Raw genomic sequence first — 19291 nt, 5'->3', positions numbered from 1 at the left:
ATCACACGCAAGAATCCAAAGCGATTTGTAATATAATTAGTAAGTAAACAAACAATTACGTACATGTGTATAAGTAGGGTACCTACAACTTTTGTATGTAGATTTACTTTTTAGCTATAAGGAAAACGCATACCGAAAGCGAAACAAAAGGTACGAGTAATTAATACTGTCCACTTTTACCCCAACTCTCGAAACCACAAAAATATTAAATTTTAAAGCATTCAATATACTTAACCCCTGCTTAATAACTTATTTAAAATAAACTGTGTGTACTGAAAGTATTAGAATCTTTACTGGACGTGAGAGACGTATTTTTTAAAACGGAGCAGTTTACTACCAAGTGATATTTTAATTCATATTTTGTTAAAGTATTACGTGTCGGTAGGTACTACTATTCGTGAATGGCCTGTTGAGTTGAAAACACTTCTTGAACATTACAATTTGACTACGGATGTATACTCTGACACATCAACTTTTTCAATATAAAATAAAATGCCCGATTTTTTAAGGCCTTTTTCTACTCAAATTCTCAGTCCGAGCCTCACTCGCAGTGTTAAATCTTCCCCTAAACCATAAATTAAATATAACAAGATCATACCATCCCATACATTAAAATGCGACCGCCTACGAACGCGCTTACACTCCACCACACATAGATGGCGCCACAAAAAATGCCTTGTTGCCACCGATTATTTGTAGATTGGCATTGAGTGTCAATTCCGAGCCGTAAATCTATGTCAAAAGTGACACTTAACGCCATCTACAAGTATAATCGAAAGCTACAAGACATTTTTTTCGTGGTGCCATCTATGTGTGGTGGAGTGTAAGCGCGTTCGTAGGCGGTCGCATTTTAATGTATGGGATGGTATGATCTTGTTATATTTAATTTATGCCTAAACTAAATAAATAAATTAATTAATTAATATTATAGGACATTTTTACACAGATTGACTGAGGCCCACGGTAAGCTCAAGAAGGCTTGTGTTGTGGGTACTCAGACAACGATATATATAATATATAAATACTTATATACATAGAAAACATCCATGACTCAGGAACAAATATCTGTGCTCATCACACTAATAAATGCCCTTACCGGGATTCGAACCCGGGACCGCGGCGTAGCAGGCAGGGTCACTACCGACTGCGCCAGGCCGGTCCAACTATATCCAAAAATTAATTTAAAATCTCGCTCTTTTGAAATCATCTCGTCTACGTCAACTATCATCGAGACAATGGTATAAATGAACAATCACGGCTGCAGACCGCGACACAGCGCTAAACGACATCGATCTAATTGGCCTGCCTGTTTCACTGCAGTCTGCAAGTGTCCAAGTCAATACGATACTCTCGGTAATTCGTAGAACCTTTATGTTTTGATTTCTCGTCGCATTGTCTCAAATAACACTTTAGAAAGACGATTTCAAACTTACGATTCATATCAAAATTAGGTAAGTACGTCACAAAAATTGGGAAGGGAGGCGCTCTTCGTCAAATTCAGCCATGGTGGGTTAACGGACCAATAAATGTTTGTGTGCAAGGGCGGATCCAAGCTTCTTGCTCAGGGTGGTCATCAATGGTTAATTTGTATGGCCAACCCTAATCCCCCTCCTGGATCCGCGCTTGTGTGAAGGCGTAACGTTTGTTAAGAGTATGGGTGACCGCTAGTATGGCCTGGCCCCGTAGCCGAATGGCATTTCTCCGACGCCAAACGAAAGCGATACGCCGCTGGCTCTGTCGCGCCAATACGCAAGCGCGATAGAGATAGATATCTACTAGCGCTTCGTTTCGTGAGCGTTTCGTGAGCGATTGTGCCATTCGGCTAGCCACCCTGACAATAATACCTACTATAGGAGGGAGGTATGGAGTAGAGCCACAGTAGAGCCTATTAGGATTGCAAATAGAAAAAAAAACCAAATGTTTTTTTTTTTCAGAATTGTGAAAAAAACATGAAAAAAAACCGAGCACCGTGTTTTTTTTCTAAATATGGTTTTTTTTTCAGATGAACAAATAATACGACAATAACGGTTTTTCGTGAGTTGTAACGTGTTTCAATAACAATAACGTAAATTTTAATTCAATTAACATTCAGTATACAAACGTTTATTGGGTAATCCCGATGCTGCGTGTAGCGTGGAGAGGCGGTGGTGTTGCTAACAGTAAAAAGTGATAACTATACCAACTACAGGCCGGCAATTATGGTCGCGCGATAAATGATAAAACATCTGGCCGTCCCTATCGCACTTACTAATAGTGCGATAGGGACGGCCTGATATTTTATCGTCTATCGCGCGACCATGCTACCCGTGCAGATTTCGTAAATGTTACTTTTATAAGATCAGAAATTAAAATTATATGATTAAATTCGTTTAATAGTTAACATTAAGTCTAAAAAACCGGCCAAGTGCGAGTCGGACTCGCGCACCGAGGGTTCCGTACAAACCTGCATTTGATATGAATTTCAACTTGATAGCTCTACGCGTTCATGAGGAAAAAAGTAATAAGTTTATATTTATTAAAAAATATATATTTTGTAATGTAACTAAAAATTTAAGGTTTTCGGAATTTTTCCTTTATGTGTGCTATAAAACGTTGCTTCATGCCAAATTTCAAGATTCTAGGTCGACTGGAAGTACCCTTTAGGTTTTGATTCCCTTGCGAGTACTTGCGAGTTTCAAAATTATGCAGCTTAAATTGCTGTTTCTTTTGATTGCGTTGACATAGAAGTTTGATTTTGTTACAGCTTAAAGGTATTATAGACCTGAGTATTTGGTATGAATTTCAATTTAATACCTTTACGCGTTTATGAGGAAATGGGTAGTAAGGTTAAAATTATTAAAAAAAAATATATTATGTGATGTAACTAAAAATTTATGGTTTTCGTAATTTTTCCTTTATCTATGCTATAAGACGTTGCTTCGTACCAAATTTCAAGATTCTGAGTTCACGGGAAGCACCCTGTAGGTTTTGATTCCCTTGCAAGTGTCGAAAATTTGCGGCATAAACGGCTGTATCTTTTGATTGCGTTGGCTTAGAAGTTTGATTTTTTCACAGCTTCAAGGGACAGTAGACCTGAGTAATTGATATAAATTTCAGCTTCATACCTCCACGCGTTCCTGAAAAAAAGGGTCTTGACAGACGGACGGACGGACGGACAGACGGACAACAAAGTGATCCTATAAGGGTTCCGTTTTTTCCTTTTGAGGTACGGAACCCTAAAAACCGTATAAAAGTATTAAGTAGGTACTTTCAAATTTTGAGATTTCATAATTCGTACTTTAGAAAAAACATACTCCAGAAAAAAAATGGTTTTTTTTTTCACGGTCTTTTTTCATGCTTTTTTTTTTCAAGCCAGAAAAAAACCGTTTTTTTGCAACCCTAGAGCCTATGCTTAAATATTTTTACGTTGACAGATAGCAGCACTAGTAACACGATGGGTATATTGGAAAAGTTGAGCCTCTCGCGCAGCGACCTACCGACCATGATGTGGAGTGTCGCAGTATCTCTGCGAGTGGTGGCGGTAAAAATTGAGAGCGGCGCCAAAAGTAAGAATCTCATGTTTTAAACTTTAAGTTATATTTTACATACCAACATAAACTGCCTGTGTTCCTAAAAAAGCACATGAAACTGCTCAAGTTTCATTTCCACTTCAGCAATCAAGGGATTGAAAGAAAAGGAAGGAAGCATAATGTTATGCTGCATCGTCCCTTTTTAATATCACGCTGTTTGTTTTAGTAGTTTTTAATCTTTTTTCTACTCCCGAACTGTTATACGTCATTTACACGGTCGTGCATAGATCTTTAAAACCCTACATAAAGGTCTATTCCCCAAAGCCAGTGTCCGCCGGCTTTCCGCGCATGCGCGCAGTATCGAAAAAACTGAAAACGCATTGTTTGGCTCTGTAACCATGGCAACGCCTTATAACGACACTGCGCGAGTGCGCGGAAAGGCTTTGGGCAGCTGAGCTGACAGTGCAAACCTTTGCGTCAAAATACAGGAAGCAGTGTGAATTTCACGAAAGTTATTCAAGAAAACTATTAAAAACTAAGTGCATGGTCGTAGAAAAAGTATTGTATGCAACGGTGTTTAACTGGGTCAAAAAATACTCGTGTCGTCTCAATAACAATTTTCGGCTTCGCCTCAAATTGTTACCCACGCCACTCGTCTTTTTTGACCTCCTTTAAACGCCTGTTGCATAAAATACTATAAGATTGTATGTACTTATTTCAAATGTGATTTTAAAGAAAAAATTTGTCTATGTCTAGGTATCCCGATATTCTTCTACGTCCTGGCGGCGGTGAACATAGTGGTGTACTTCTTCAACTACTACGCATCCATGTTTGTGTTCGTGTTGGTGGGGTGCCGCGAGTCGGGGGACATGCTGGCCGGCATCATGGTGCTCTCCATCAGCATGAACAGCCTCATCGGCGTCAATAAGCTCTTCTACATTTACACACACCAGTGAGTCTTCCTCCTGATATGTGGACATGCGAGAGAACAATCTCACACCTAGGGATGCCGAAGACCGCGCGAAGTGGAGAAGACTGAGCAGGAAAGCGGACCCTGGCCCTAGGCCGGGAGAACGCTAGGTTGATGAAGAAGTAAGTCTTCCTTCTCGGTTCTTCATGAGACGCATGCCTGAGGGTCGCGACCACATGTTCGTTATTTTGTGGACCAAAGCTCTCCATTTCGAACGGTTTTATGCAGTCCTAGTTAAGCGCCTGTGTTGATCCCTGGCAGGCCTTCTTAACACTGTCCACCCGGCTCACATAGCAGTTTTGTAAACGAATCGGGTCCTAATGCCCCTACCAGAAATATGTGAAACACGTAAAGCGAATGGAATTTGATCTTGGCGACAAAGATTTTTGATGATGGTTTTGCATTGACCACACCAGACCAACCTCTAAGGATCATCGAAAAGCATAAAAATAGGAATCTTATATCAGTTCCTTTTCAGGGACCAAGTACAATCATTGGTGGCTGACTACATGGCGTACGACCGCGTGCCACCATGGCCCGGCACCACGGCCCTAATGGCCAAACTCATGTGGAGTGTCAAGAAAAGACTATTATTGTTCTGGACCGTTACCATGGGCAACGCCTTCATCTTTAATCTGCAGCCACTTGTGATGCCGTCGTCGGAACTTAATTTGTACGACAAGCATGTGGTTTATGGTAAGATATCATTATTATTGTCATCCAAATACCCTGCCAAATTAAATGGTATAGAATTGATTGGTGTCCTTCTGCTGTCAAAAATTAGTGTTATTAGATAGTAATAACTACTTACTTAATTATTTTTTCTGATTTTTGATTCTTTATAATTCAAGAGATTCCTTTCTATAGGTATTATACATCACCATCACGTCCATGCACGCCCACTATAATAATACCCATATACTTTTTGGTTCTTTATTAAATTCATCGTGGTTTTAAGTGCAAACTTTATTCTTTTTTCCAGGTTTGAAATTCATTCTTGGTATAACAAACTACCAGATAGCTGTAGTCAACATAATAGCCTGCACCTTCTTCATCTGCTACATAACCTCCAGCATCGGCGGCTTCCTCATCGTAACTTGCGGTTACAGTGAAGTAAGGCTGCTGGCCCTCGGTCAAGAAATGCGAGACCTCTGGAGCGATGCCCATAAGCACTACAGTGACAACTTTGAAGATGCTGTTTACGACCGAAACTCAGCAAAGCAATTAAACAACTATATAAAATATCGCTTGCAAGATATAGTTAAAAGCCATGCGACTAATATCAGCTGCACAAAGAAGCTTGAAGAGGTATTCCGTAACGCAAATGCGGCAGAATTCATCCTGCTCACAGCAGGCCTTATTGTTGATCTCCTAGGAGGTCTGAGCGACACTTACATAATTTTGCCTTTTTCCATCATGCAAGTCAGTATGGACTGCTATCTGGGGCAAAAGCTGATGGACGCAAGCAAGACTTTTGAGACGTCTGTCTACGATTGTAAGTGGGAGAATTTCGATGTCAATAATAGGAAGACGGTGCTGTTGTTATTGAGGATGTCTCAGAAAACGCTCTCGCTGTCGGCCGGCGGCGTGGCCACGCTCAGTTTTGAATGCTTAAAGGCCATGTATAAAGCTGTGTATTCCGCTTATACAGCTTTACGATCAACGATTTGATCATCATGAATCAGTAAACATACTTAATTCAAGTCCGTAGTAACGTAGTAACGATAGCGTGCAAAGACGGTACCGACCACAGAACTAGATTTGGATAGAAGAAACAAGTTCATCTATTTGTATAGGGGCCGAGCGTGTCAGAATTTGTACTGAAGTTGTTACTTGCCTGTGATTTTAAATATGGAGCGAAACATGTCGAGCGACCTTCGACAATTTTACGTGAGTTACCCGATTTTACATGTTGAATATGTCTCAGGCTCATGAGGCTCAGGCTTGAGTGTTCATCATTTCCGTGTTGTTGCAATTAAATATCACGTAACGGGGCACTTTTAATGTTTTTGTTGACTTCAACTTACAAAAATTTACGCCTGAAAGCTGCAAGCTGCGATTAAAAACGAACAACTCAGTGGATTTTACTGAGTTCATTTGACACGCTAAGTAGATACGCTTGGTAGGAATCTCTTAGATGAAACCCATTCAGCATCAGGGTAATAAGATTTTCACATTATCCGATTAGATATCGGTCCGATGTCATAGCAGCATTGTCAGATAGCAGATTTAGCTGAGATAATAAATCTGTCTATTTTATGAACGATGAAATATAGCGTAACGCTTTAATGTGTTTTTATTATTAGTTAATTTCCCTATTTATTATCTTTCTCCCTGTCGCAAGAGTTCTACTATATCGTATCTTTACCTTAGTTCTCTCTCTATCGTTAACGATTGTCTACAGGGTCAAAGAAAATAGACACGAGAAGTCAATCACGCTTAATATTTAGTAGTTAATTATCTGTCTATCGCTTTTCCGTATTATTAGTATAAGAGAGTGTAAAATGGTCGAACGCCGTGCGGTTTTAGAGGAAAATTGTATAATGAGACCGGTACTTATATTATGTACCTATATAATTATTACCTATGTTGGACAATTAAAAAAAAAAACGTCCCGGCTGTGGATTGAGCTCCCTGCCGAGTATTCCCGATGTACGATGTAGTATGGTATGGGGTTCTTCAAAAAGGGGGTGTACAAGATTCTAATGAGTCGGCAACGCGCATGTGACACCCCTTGAGTTACAGATGGTAACCGATGGTGGTTGGATGGGTGGTGGTTGGGTGGATGGTTCCGGTTGGCGGCGGTTGACGGTGACCGCTTTCTATTAGGGGGACCGTATGCCTGTTTGCCACTGACGTGGTATTAAAAAAAAACAACGACACTGGCATCTTGTCCAGCCACACGGTGTTCGCGGTAAATCCTCCGAAATTGTCTCCAACAATAGGTTAACATCTTCCTTTCTGTCCCTGCCACCGGAATTGTAACTCGATCCTGCCCGGTATTTGTATTCGGACAGTATTTGCCTGGCAGACGTCTCGGCGGTATGCAAAGCAGTGCACAGTCTACACATTAAAGGCAGTTAACCACTTGCATATAACTGAAACACAGTAAATTTTGCGCCGCGCGGCTCATGCGAGAGAGCCAAATATTACTGAGTCGTCCTTATACTGTGACTGAAATGGATATCATAGAAATACTATAAAGAAAAGGCGACCAAATCCACTGGTGTAACGTCTTTACCACTAGATCACCCTTGTCGCCCTACGGCCCATACATCATCATACTCCTTGCGTTATTCCGGCATAGGGTTGCAAATAGAAAAAAAACCAAATGTTTTTTTTCAGAATTTTGAAAAAAAACCGAGCACCCTTGTTTTTTTTTAGATGAACAAATAATTCGACAATAACGGTTTTTCGTGAGTTGTAACGTGCTTCAATAATAATAACGTACATTTTAATTCGATTAACATTCAGTATACAAACGTTTATTGGGAAATTCCCGATGCGGCGTGCAACGCGCAGAGGTGGTGGTGTTGCCAACAGTAAATAGTGATAACTGAAATGAAACGAGTATAGCCGTTGCAATGAGACTGATTTATTTTTTTTAAAAACATCACAGATAGTGACACCAACTACAGATTTCGTAAATGTTACTTTTATAAGACCAGAAATTAAAATTATTTGATTAAATGTGTTTAATACATACATACATACATACAATCACGCCTGTTTCCCATAAAGGGGTAGGCAGAACACATGAAACTACTAAAGCTTCAGTGCCACTCAGGCTGGCAACCTGTCACTGCAATGTCACTGTTTCGTTTTCTTTCAACCCCTTATTTGCCAAGAGTGGCACTGATGTGTTTAATAGTTAATAACATTAAGTCTAAAAAACCGTATAAAAGTATTAATTTCTTTGCAAATTTTGAGATTTCGTACTTTAGAAAAAAAAATGATCCAGAAAAAAAACTGTTTTTTTCATGTTTTATTTTCAAGCCAGAAAAAAAACCGTTTTTTTGCAACCCTATTCCGGCATTTGCCACGGCTCATGGGAACCTGGGGTCCGCTTTTGACAACTAATCTCAAGATTTGGTGTAGGCTCTAGTTTTAAGCGACTACCATCTAACCTTGGAAGGTTAACTAAGCCTTATTGAGATTAGTCCGGTCTCCTCATGATGTTTCCGACCGCCCAGAATACCATAGAGAATTCCCATTAAGGTATAAGTCCGCCTACATTGTATATTACTGACTCTGTAACTGTGTCTTTTGTTTCCTTTATGTACAATAAAGCTTATACATACATACATACATAGAATTTAGTAGGTAGGTAAGGTCTTTACGAAAATTCTCGCGGTTGGGTCAAGTGTGCGCGCTAGTTTTCGGCGAATGTGAGTTAAGTTCGGAGTGAAACACTAGTATAATATATATAGTATAGTATAGAAACTCGCTGATTCCTCGTGCCTTAGCCCTGCTGAATGCGCTCCTGGTATCAACACCCGAGTGTGACCTACTTGCATGGCGATGGACGGATGTGTGTAAAGTATGCCTGAGATTTTGTGAGATGATGGATAAGAGGGAGTCTAGTGTTTTTAAAGTGTTTTGATTTTATTTTTAGTTTACGTACTTATAGTACGGTCATTGTATCGTTTAACAGTGTATTAGTCTTGTAACTGTAATACTGTGTAAATATTAAATGAATAAATGAAATATTATATCATACATATTATGTTGCGGTCACATCAATGCAGTCAGTTAAACAACTGCTTTCTAAATAAACTATTAAAGATGCAAACATGCAGCCTCAGCGTCCGCTCCTAGACTTTATTGAATCCCCTAAAAGTGTTTATCTCTCCCTAAATCTTCATTCCGAATTCCACTGTAAAACTCTTCTAGTAAGATCTATTTTCCGAGTGACAGAAGAAGGGAATACGCCGTTTTGATGTTAGCTTACAGTATTACTTTATTTGAAAATTGAGCCGAAGACAGAACTTTTAGGAATAAGCACTTGAATAGGTACAGTTTGTTTAAAAGGGTGTTCTCTTATTTCCTGGTCTGTCTTTTGTGGTCCACTACATCCAATAAATTTCCTGTCCTCCCGCAGGAAAGTCTCAAATTTCAGGCCGCTGCGCTAAACGAAGTTACCGCTTCCCGGCTCCGTCGAACAGAAACAGTTATTTGTTTTACAAGGGGGAAAAATTGTTGTTTAACCGCACGTGCCAATATTGGCACCCGAGCAAGCGAAAGATTCATTTTTATAATAAGTTACCTGACACTGCTTTGAGATTACCCCTCCCAGCTCTTAAGAACTACTTAAAAAAATCATTGATGTTAAAGGCTTATTACAGAGTCGAGGACTATTTGACAGACAAACATGCATGGCCCGAACCAGAAACTACAAAAAACGAATAGCAATTAAAATAATTGTATTATGTATAGAGGACACAGTTCAGATAAGAAAGCACATCAAATATTTTATATTTTATGTTGTGTAGGTAAATTACATATTTAATGATATTGAGATTCATATTATCTTTTTCTTCTGTGACAATTTGATATGTTTTCTCTGAAGAAGAACGACGTATTATTAAGCAATAATATAATTTATTGAAATTAATTTCCATAGAGTACCTAGTCTGTTCATATTCTTTGATGAATACTTTTGCATGTTAAATTGTATCTTGTTATTTAATGCATGTTAATTATAAGATGTAATGTTTTGAAAAGAAGTTGCCCGCCGAGTTTCTTGCCGGTCCCATAGTGGATACCCCCCTCCCAACTGAGGGGGGACTGAAATCTTCTCGAGGCTGAGGCGTAGGGTTAGAGCCGGCGTAGCTTTATTTGACGTTCATATGCGCATTGTAATATGCCTACTTGAAAAATAAATATTTCATTTTCATTTCATTTCATTTCATTTTCATTTTCATTCCGATATTGAACCGCGAGCGTAGCGAGTACTACATACATATTACATATAACTCTTCTAATTATTTATTTTCACTGAAATTTGTGTAAATATATTTTCCCCTCACTAGCTCGGAAACACGTGTTTTGTCCTTTAATACCAGCGGGTAAAAACGCATTTTATCCACTAGTGGGTAAAGTAATTTGACCTTGAATAAAGTCAAATTAACTGCTTTAAAATTGATAAAAGTAGGTGAATCTAGTAATAAAGATGATTTACCACCTGTGGAACCACTGGAAGCAGTGATAAACGCATTTTTTGCGTTGTAGTTTCCTCGCTATACTGAGGGGAAAAGTTTTGTGTTACACTCGGGTGCAAATGTATTTTACTTCTCGTGTGTTAAAATACAACTTTGCCCCCTTGTATAACACATAACTATAAATTCATAATAATATCGCCGTGATAAACCGTCCCTTTTGCATGATAAAGCGGATTACCATCGGTTAATTACTGCACGTAATTCTTTTGTACATAATTGATAATAATTATGTGTTGTGTTGTGAGTTCTCATTGCGTACCTACAAAGTGTGAGGCGAACATTGAAACTAACCAATCCTATTTAGTTAAGTATTAAATAAAAATAAGGTAACGGTTTATATTACCGGTCTGGCTCAGTCGGTAGTGACCCTGCCTGCTAAGCCGCGGTCCTGGGTTTGAATCCCGGTAAGGGCATTTATTTGTGTGATGAGCAGAGATAATTGTTCCTGAGTCATGGATATTTTCTATGTAGGTATATAAGTATGTATTTATCTATTTAAGTATGTATATCGTCGCTTAGCACCCATAGTACAAGCTTTGCTTAGTTTGGGGCTAAGTTGATCTGTGTAAGGTGTCCCCAATATTTATTTATTTTCCCCTCACTAGCTCAGAAACATGAGTTTTATCCTTTAATACCAGCGGGTAAAAACGCATTTTATCCATTAGTGAGTAAAGTAATTTAACCTTGAATAAAGTCAAATTAACTGCTTTAAAATTGATAAAAGTAGGTGAATCTAATAATAATAGTTATTTGTTATACAAGGGGGCAAAGTTGTATTTTAACGCCGAGTGTGGAATTGAAAAACGAGCAAGTGAAAGGATTCTATATTTGAACCACGAGCGAAGCGAGTGGTTCGAGAATAGAATCCTGAACTTGCGAGTTTTTAGGGTTCCGTAGTCAACTAGGAACCCTTATAGTTTCGCCATGTCTGTCTGTCCGTCCGTCCGTCCGTCCGTCCGTCCGTCCGTCCGTCCGCGGATAATCTCAGTAACCGTTAGCACTAGAAAGCTGAAATTTGGTACCAATATGTATATGAATCACGCCGACAAAGTGCAAAAATAAAAAATGGAAAAAAATGTTTTATTAGGGTACTCCCCCTACATGTAGTGGGGGCTGAATTTTTTTTTCATTCCAACCCTAACGTGTGATATATTGTTGGATAGGTATTTAAAAATGAATAAGGGTTTGCTAACATCGTTTTTTGATAATATTTATATTTTCGGAAATAATCGCTCCTAAAGGAAAAAAAAGTGCGTCCCCCCCCCTCTAACTTTTGAACCATATGTTTAAAAAATATGAAAAAAATCACAAAAGTAGAACTTTATAAAGACTTTCTAGGAAAATTGTTTTGAACTTGATAGGTTCAGTAGTTTTTGAGAAAAATACGGAAAACTACGGAACCCTACACTGAGCGTGGCCCGACACGCTCTTGGCCGGTTTTTTAACACACGAGAAGTAAAATACATTTGCACCCGAGTGTAACACAAAACTTTTCCCCTCACTATAGCGAGGAAACTACAACGCAAAAATGCGTTTATCACTGCTTCCAGTAGTTCCACAGGTGGTAAATCATGTTTATTACTAGATTCATCTACTTTTATCAATTTTAAAGAAATTAATTTGACTTTATTCAAGGTCAAATTACTTTACCCACTAGTGGATAAAATGCGTTTTTACCCGCTGATATTAAAGGACAAAACACGTGTTTTCGAGCTAGTGAGGGGAAAAGACGATTTACCACCTGTGGAACTACTGGAAACAGTGATAAACGCATTTTTTTGCGTTGTAGTTTCCTCGCTATAGTGAGGGGAAAAGTTTTGTGTTACACTCGGGTGCAAATGTATTTTACTTCTCGTGTGTTAAAAAACTCGCAAGTTCAGGATTCTATTCTCGAACCACTCGCTTCGCTCGTGGTTCAACTATAAAATCCTTTCACTTGCTCGTTTTTCAATTCCACACTCGACGTTAAAATACAACTTTGCCCCCTTGTATAACAAATAACTGTTTCACCACACCAACTGTTAAAGGCTTACTTTGCTATTCGAAAACAGATAGCAAAATTGCATTTTATCCACAAGAGTGCAAAGTAATTTCATACAAATTTTAACTTGATGTCTTAAGCTGGCTGGTAGAATTTATAGTCCATGGGCCAGTGAAGAAGTCGGTATAATTTGGGGGTACTAAGTTTCCTTTTTACAGCAGTTAGGTAGGCTTATAAGGATGTTAAAAAACCATGATTGCCATCTCAAAATGGTAGCTAAACAAAATGGCCGCCAATCCAAGATGGCGGATATTGAGTTTTAAAAAATCGACCATAACGCCAGAAGTATTGGTCCGATTTCAATTCTCTTTTTTTCAAACGAAAGCTCTTTTTATGTACTCAAATACTTGTCATATTCATTGTTTCGATAAATTCAACCATTAGTTAGTAATTAACGAAAAATGTAAAAAAAATATCTTTTTTCTAAGACTTTTGGTCAAAAATCATGTTTCTACAAAATATCTTGCATATTTTAATAAATATTTAAATGCAGAAAAATAGTGCCATTAATCACCTTTAATTTGATGTATAAAAGATACAGACTTAATTTACAAAAACACATAGAGGCTTAATTTTAATTCTGTCTTCGTTGAAATTCACCGTTGTGCATACAGTACTAAAAGCTTCAGGTCGAAGTTGTAGATTACTAATATGCTGTTTTTAGTATATTTATTTATTTATTGAAACTTTATTGCACAGTAAAAATATACAGTTACAAAAGGCGGACTTCATGCTACATTGCATTCTCTACCAGTCAACCTTTAGGCCAAACAGAGAAGACCAAAAAAGGTGCGGGATATGTAAAGAACACTAATAAAGACATGATTATATATATTTATATGATATTTCTGCAATTGTACTTACAATTTTATTAAGAAAAGAACTGAACATGATAGTATCCGAAATCCATTAGCTTTCAGAATATAATAAAATACGTCATAGGACTCATAGGACGTAAAGTACAGTTTTAGATATTTGATTATATGTATAAAATTTCTTTAGTTATGCAGCGCCAACCAACCGAGATAATACAAAATAAATAAACTAGACATTGTTGAGTTCCTATCTCATCACATTATTCTTTTGACCACCATGGTGGGATATGGCCGTCGTTGGAAATGCTTCCTAAGGACGCTAACCATGGCCATCAGTTTTGCCAATTACATTTGGGACCCATGCGGGCCTTCTTAACGCCTAATTTTGCTCAAATAATCGCGATTCACGTCTGTCTGGTGTCCGGGGCACGACATATTCTTTTTCACTATTTGGCGTTTAAAAGGTTAAGCGATCTCTGATCCGTGTTCGAGAAAACTTATATTTAGTTAAAATAATCCTTGCATACAAAAGGTGAAGAACACACCCCAAAAGAAAAATATAAAATATATATAATGCATTAATAAGGCATATCTATGAAGTATCCGACTACTAATAAACAACGTGATACCTACCGAATAATCCTTAATTCACCTACGCACAGAAATATATTACTTATTACCGCTAATGTAGATTGTAGAGCCAATATCACTAATATCAAGCCTTCAAGACAATCACAGGTAACAGATTAATTTTCTCCTAATTTTTCGAACTTTTATGGCAGGTCTTGTTCCTGGTTTCTGGGCTATGCTTCCAAAACAATACACGACTCCCTCCAATCACGACTTGCGTGCCCTGGCCCGGCCGAAGCCCATTTTAGAGTAGCAATCCGATCTCTATAACTCTGACCCGTCGCCTCATCAGCATCATCTCGTTTCGCTTCCATCGTAGAAAGACATACCGAATTACCGAACGTGTTGTGCTCTATATGCAACTTTTAGCCTCTTCATTTAGTACATTGTTAGTGTCCACGTCTCGCAAGCTTATGTCACGGTGAGAAGTACCCAGTTACACACTGATCAAACATGTTGGTCTTCAGTGACTGGTATTCTGGCCCTTAATACGTCCTTTAGCCTAGAAAAGGCATCCAAGTCCTCCCTGTGATCTCCGCCGGCAGCGAGGCCGACCCAAGTCTCTGTATTGTGTATGGTTCGCCACAACTCGACGTTTTGTGCCTATTTTGCGTGATGTGGGGGATTTAGCTAGTCCTGCCCGCTTATCTCCTCGAGAAATCCTATTAGACCTTTAATGTTGAGTAGGAGAACTTTGGAGAGGTCTCTCGGGGATCCGAGATGTTTTTTCCTGTATGGAGCCACTCACTCCAACACCAGGTGAGAGGCACCCTCGTCACAGGGGAATGTTCATAGCATCTGTTATGAAAATATGTTTGTTAAATAGTCTACGACCTGTTCTGACATTGATGGTTACCATTCTCATGCGGACTTTCCCTAGTTGAAGCAGCGTCTTTGTGAGTTTTCCATTGATGCTAGGCTTGGCTTGTTTGAAAGCAGCATTTGATCTGGTTTTGCCAGTGTGCTGTGTGTAGTTTCCTATTGAGCATACCTTGTTGAGGGGCATCAGGAGAATCGGCAGTCGACCCCAGCTGCCTGGCCAGCTCGTAGACCACATCATCACCTCGAGATCCACTGTGTCCTTTGGTCCATTGAAGAATGATTTTGTTATTATGACTTACCTCTGTTAGTCGTTTATGGGATTCCTTAACCCAAGCTTTATTGGTTGTTCCGGATAACTTGTCCTCTGTTACTTGTTATAAAGGCTGATATATGGAGCTTTGGATAAGCCTGTCCTTGCCGTAACTTTCAATTTGTACATATGTTTAACTACTTTAACCCAACACTCACCGACGGCATACAGTTCCTCCAGCATCTGACGGGGAACATGTGCTTCTTTGAAGATGACGATGTTATCCGCATATCGAAGATAATTGTGGCATACATTTATAATCTATCATCCCTATTGAGGCTTTTATAAATGCTTTCCTGTTTAAAAACTTGGCCAAATTGCATAACCCCGGAGTTCCTCTCTAATAATTGAGATTCGTCGATACGGGTGCAAACTTTTCTTCTGATTCAATAGCAGGTTGCATAGAAACATTCGCATTTTGGTACACCTGTTATGAAAATTCAACTCACGGTAATTAAAACGTCTGTTATTAACGTCTAACATTTTTCGTTCGGTAATGACCAACAATACATGTTAATAATATTTGGCTCTACTTTAAGCGGTGATAAATGTCTCAAAGTTTGTCCAACCGGTATTTCACGGCTTCGTTGTTTAGCAATCGGTAAAATATAGGTAAGGAATATCTATTAATGCTGTACTAAAGAACATTTCTAAAGTTTGCCCGAATTCTGGGGGTGCTCTTCACTAACCCGCTCGTGCGTAGGTTTTTTTTTCAAATCTGAGAGTCCTTGAATGCGGAACGATTTTCAATCCGGAATACGATCTTAACCCTTAAACGCAAGATGATGGCGGAGTATTCCGTCTCCCAAGCACAATCGAAACAGAATTGCATTGCGAATTCGCGAATATATGAGCGAAATTAGGCATTACGGAGTCCCAATTTCATTGCATTTGGCGTCCGTATCGTTGGCGTCCTTGGCAAGAATTTACGGTGACCACCGTGACCGTCCGTGGCGGTCAAAAGGTTAATGGTTCTATCTTGACAGTCTCGACACATGTTCGTCATATACCTAGTACACTTAAATACTTAATTTTCATCATTGAGGTGTGTTGCACATATGGTATCTAAACAAATTTTATCCTAGTAGGTACTATCGAATACCCACAAATTCATGGATACTATCATGTTCAATACTATTATTATAATTGTACAATTGCTAAAATAAACTAAAAATAGCATATTTGTACTATGCAATCGAACAATATATCACACGTTGGGGTTGGAATGAAAAAAAATATCAGCCCCCACTTTACATGTAGGGGGGGGGGGGTACCCTAATAAAACATTTTTTTTCCATTTATTATTTTTGCACTTTGTTGGCGTGATTGATATACATATTGGTACAAAATTTCAGCTTTCTAGTGCTAACGGTTACTGAGATTATACGCGGACGGACGGACGGACGGACGGACAGACAGACAGACATGGCGAAACTATAAGGCTGGCAACAGACAGTCTTAAAAATTCATAATCTTAAAAAACAATTGTATGCAAACTGACAGTTCAAACTGACACTGACAGATCTGTCAGTGCATCGAGTACATTCGATGTGTCAGTGTCAGTTTGCATACAAATCTTTTCTAAGATTATGAATTTTTAAGACTGTCTCTTGCCGGCCTAAGGGTTCCTAGTTGACTACGGAACCCTAAAAATGCGTTTATATTTAATGATCAGAGGACGTGTTAATTGATATAAAATAATAGCACACTGTGCCTTGTAAATTGGGCTATTTTATTACCTAATTGCATATTCGGTGTATTATTAAAATTATAGATACATATAAGTATGTAAAAAGTAGATATTTGTATTTAGATTTGATACAAAAAGACAATTAACCAAGGTGTTATAACATACCATAAGTGACTAACTGTAGTGTAATTAGGTACTACCACAGATCAAATAATACTAGTACAGATACCTAATCCCATACTAAAAATGGGCGCCGTCCTAAGTATTCTAGACCTGTAGGCTAAATTTAATCCACATTCAAAGAGCTAGATGGCGCTAGTAGCCACGCGTGGCCAACAAAACTCTTATCAGTATCCTACGTCGAAATAGTCATCAAACTGCAACATCTTGCGACATCTGTTTTAGCTATCACGCACTAAACCTATAACGTCACATGGACGTTTAAAGTCGAACATTACTAGATGGCGTTGCCGTGCGGCTTGTATGTGTGCTCGCCGCGTACGTATAATATACTCGCTCTGTCCGCAACACATGCAAGCGGAATTGAATGAACGAGATCCGCGGCGCCCCACCCCGCACCCCACGCCCCGCGCCCCGCGACCACGGCGCCGCGCGCCGGCGACCTTGAGTTGAGAGGCCCCAGCCCCCGACCAAAGGATGCATTGATTTGTTAAAATTTAAAGCACTCGAAAGCAGGCGCGTAGTTACTTAGAAATATAGAAATGAATATTATTACATTTCATCCTTAAGACGATACAGGAGGAGTTAATTCTCCATACAAACGCTCTTGACTATTTATAAGTACCTAGGTAGTACTTAGTTGCTGACGGCGTCGCGTCGAGGTCTTGGCCCACTCCGCCGCAGATCGGCGACCGAGCGCGCATTCGTGTGCGTTCGGAAATCCTAGCCAGTCGGCAATCGTCGCGTCTCATACTTCCATATCGATAAGGTTTGATTTCGCATGCATCGCATCGGTCGTGCATGTGGCAAATGTCGGAAGGATTTCAAAGGCAAAAATCAAAGATGGCGGCTTCAGTGTATGGGATATCGGTCCTACATCCGATATCGGATCGGATAATGTGAAAACGCACTAACGGTGAATGCTTAGGCCGTTTTCACATTATCCGATCCGATATCGGGTGTCAGATCGACATCCTACATCCGATAAACGCTTCCGATAGTGTCGGATGTAGGTCCGATAAAAAGCGTTGTTCCAAATCAATGAAGTATGATTTTGTATCAAAAAGTATTTAAAAAATGTTTTATATTTAATAATTATAAAGCACTATATTCCAAATATTATATTGTAAAATTAAAATAACGGCATAAAAAAATACTCAAGAGTGTCAGGCAAAATAAATAATTTTACATTCAATTATATCTACTAAAAGATGATAAAACTAGTATCCGCAATTCGGACCGATACATTACAAACTTTTTTTTTCAATGGAAATTGTTCAACTAATTTGAATTTCGATCATTGGCAGCTGTTTAATAGACGACATTTTTGTCACGCACACTACTACAAACGTATACCTACATTATTAACGCACACAAACAAATATTATCGGCCGACACGACAGCTGAATATTCTACGAACACGCGAGCGGGAGCGAGGCTTCCGCGATTTTGGTGACGCAATCATAGACTAAAAAGTTAACCACGCAGATGTGCCATTTTCATTGTTCCTACTAATGTGTTTCACCTCTAATAGATTTGCGAAATATATTTATTTCAATTTGGAAAATTATTAGGTAACTACTTACTACTTTATGAATTATGTTACTATAATATAAAAAAAAGTTAATTTGTTTATTGATTGTTAATATTTATTGAGTAAAATTGTATTTTTAGCACGCTCACTTTTTGCTGTTTTCTTTGGCCTGGTCATGAAAAAAGAGAACAATGGATACGCTTTGTCCAAAAAAACTGACCGCACTATATATATATTATTATATATATAAGTATATATTTGTATTTTAAAGAAGAAGATAAATCTTCAAGAAAAGAGCGTACACCCATCTTAAAGGCCGGCAACGCACCTCCAACACCCCTGGTGTTTCGGGTGTCCATGGGCGGCAGTGATCGCTTACTTTGTATTTTTTAAGTTGTAAATAAATAAATAAATAATTTTGACAGGCGGAATATAATAATGTGTCACATCTGATGGTGGACTTACTACTCTACGCGTAAATTACCGCTTCGCGCACTCCGCGCATCTGTCAGCTTGTGCAGAGTTTCCGTCTGGCAACGTCGCCTATAGTACGTAGTACATATAACTCA

At 38.8% G+C, this 19291-nt stretch overlaps 1 protein-coding gene across 1 annotated transcript; it reads left to right on the top strand.

Moving 5' to 3' along the window:
* Positions 1-2658: 2658 nt before the first annotated feature.
* Positions 2659-6252, top strand: LOC125231298 (the record flags this gene model as incomplete). The annotated part of the gene is made up of 5 exons (XM_048136740.1): positions 2659-2706; positions 3425-3545; positions 4266-4461; positions 4958-5175; positions 5462-6252. Coding segments are annotated over 5 exons (1272 nt in total), but the record flags the coding sequence as incomplete, so codon positions are not given.
* Positions 6253-19291: the final 13039 nt, after the last annotated feature.

Source organism: Leguminivora glycinivorella, chromosome 11 (genome assembly GCF_023078275.1).
Source record: "Leguminivora glycinivorella isolate SPB_JAAS2020 chromosome 11, LegGlyc_1.1, whole genome shotgun sequence".
NCBI classification, from domain to species: domain Eukaryota; kingdom Metazoa; phylum Arthropoda; class Insecta; order Lepidoptera; family Tortricidae; genus Leguminivora; species Leguminivora glycinivorella.
The sequence above is the reverse complement of the archived record's forward strand: the minus strand, read 5'-3'. Positions and strand labels throughout refer to the sequence as shown.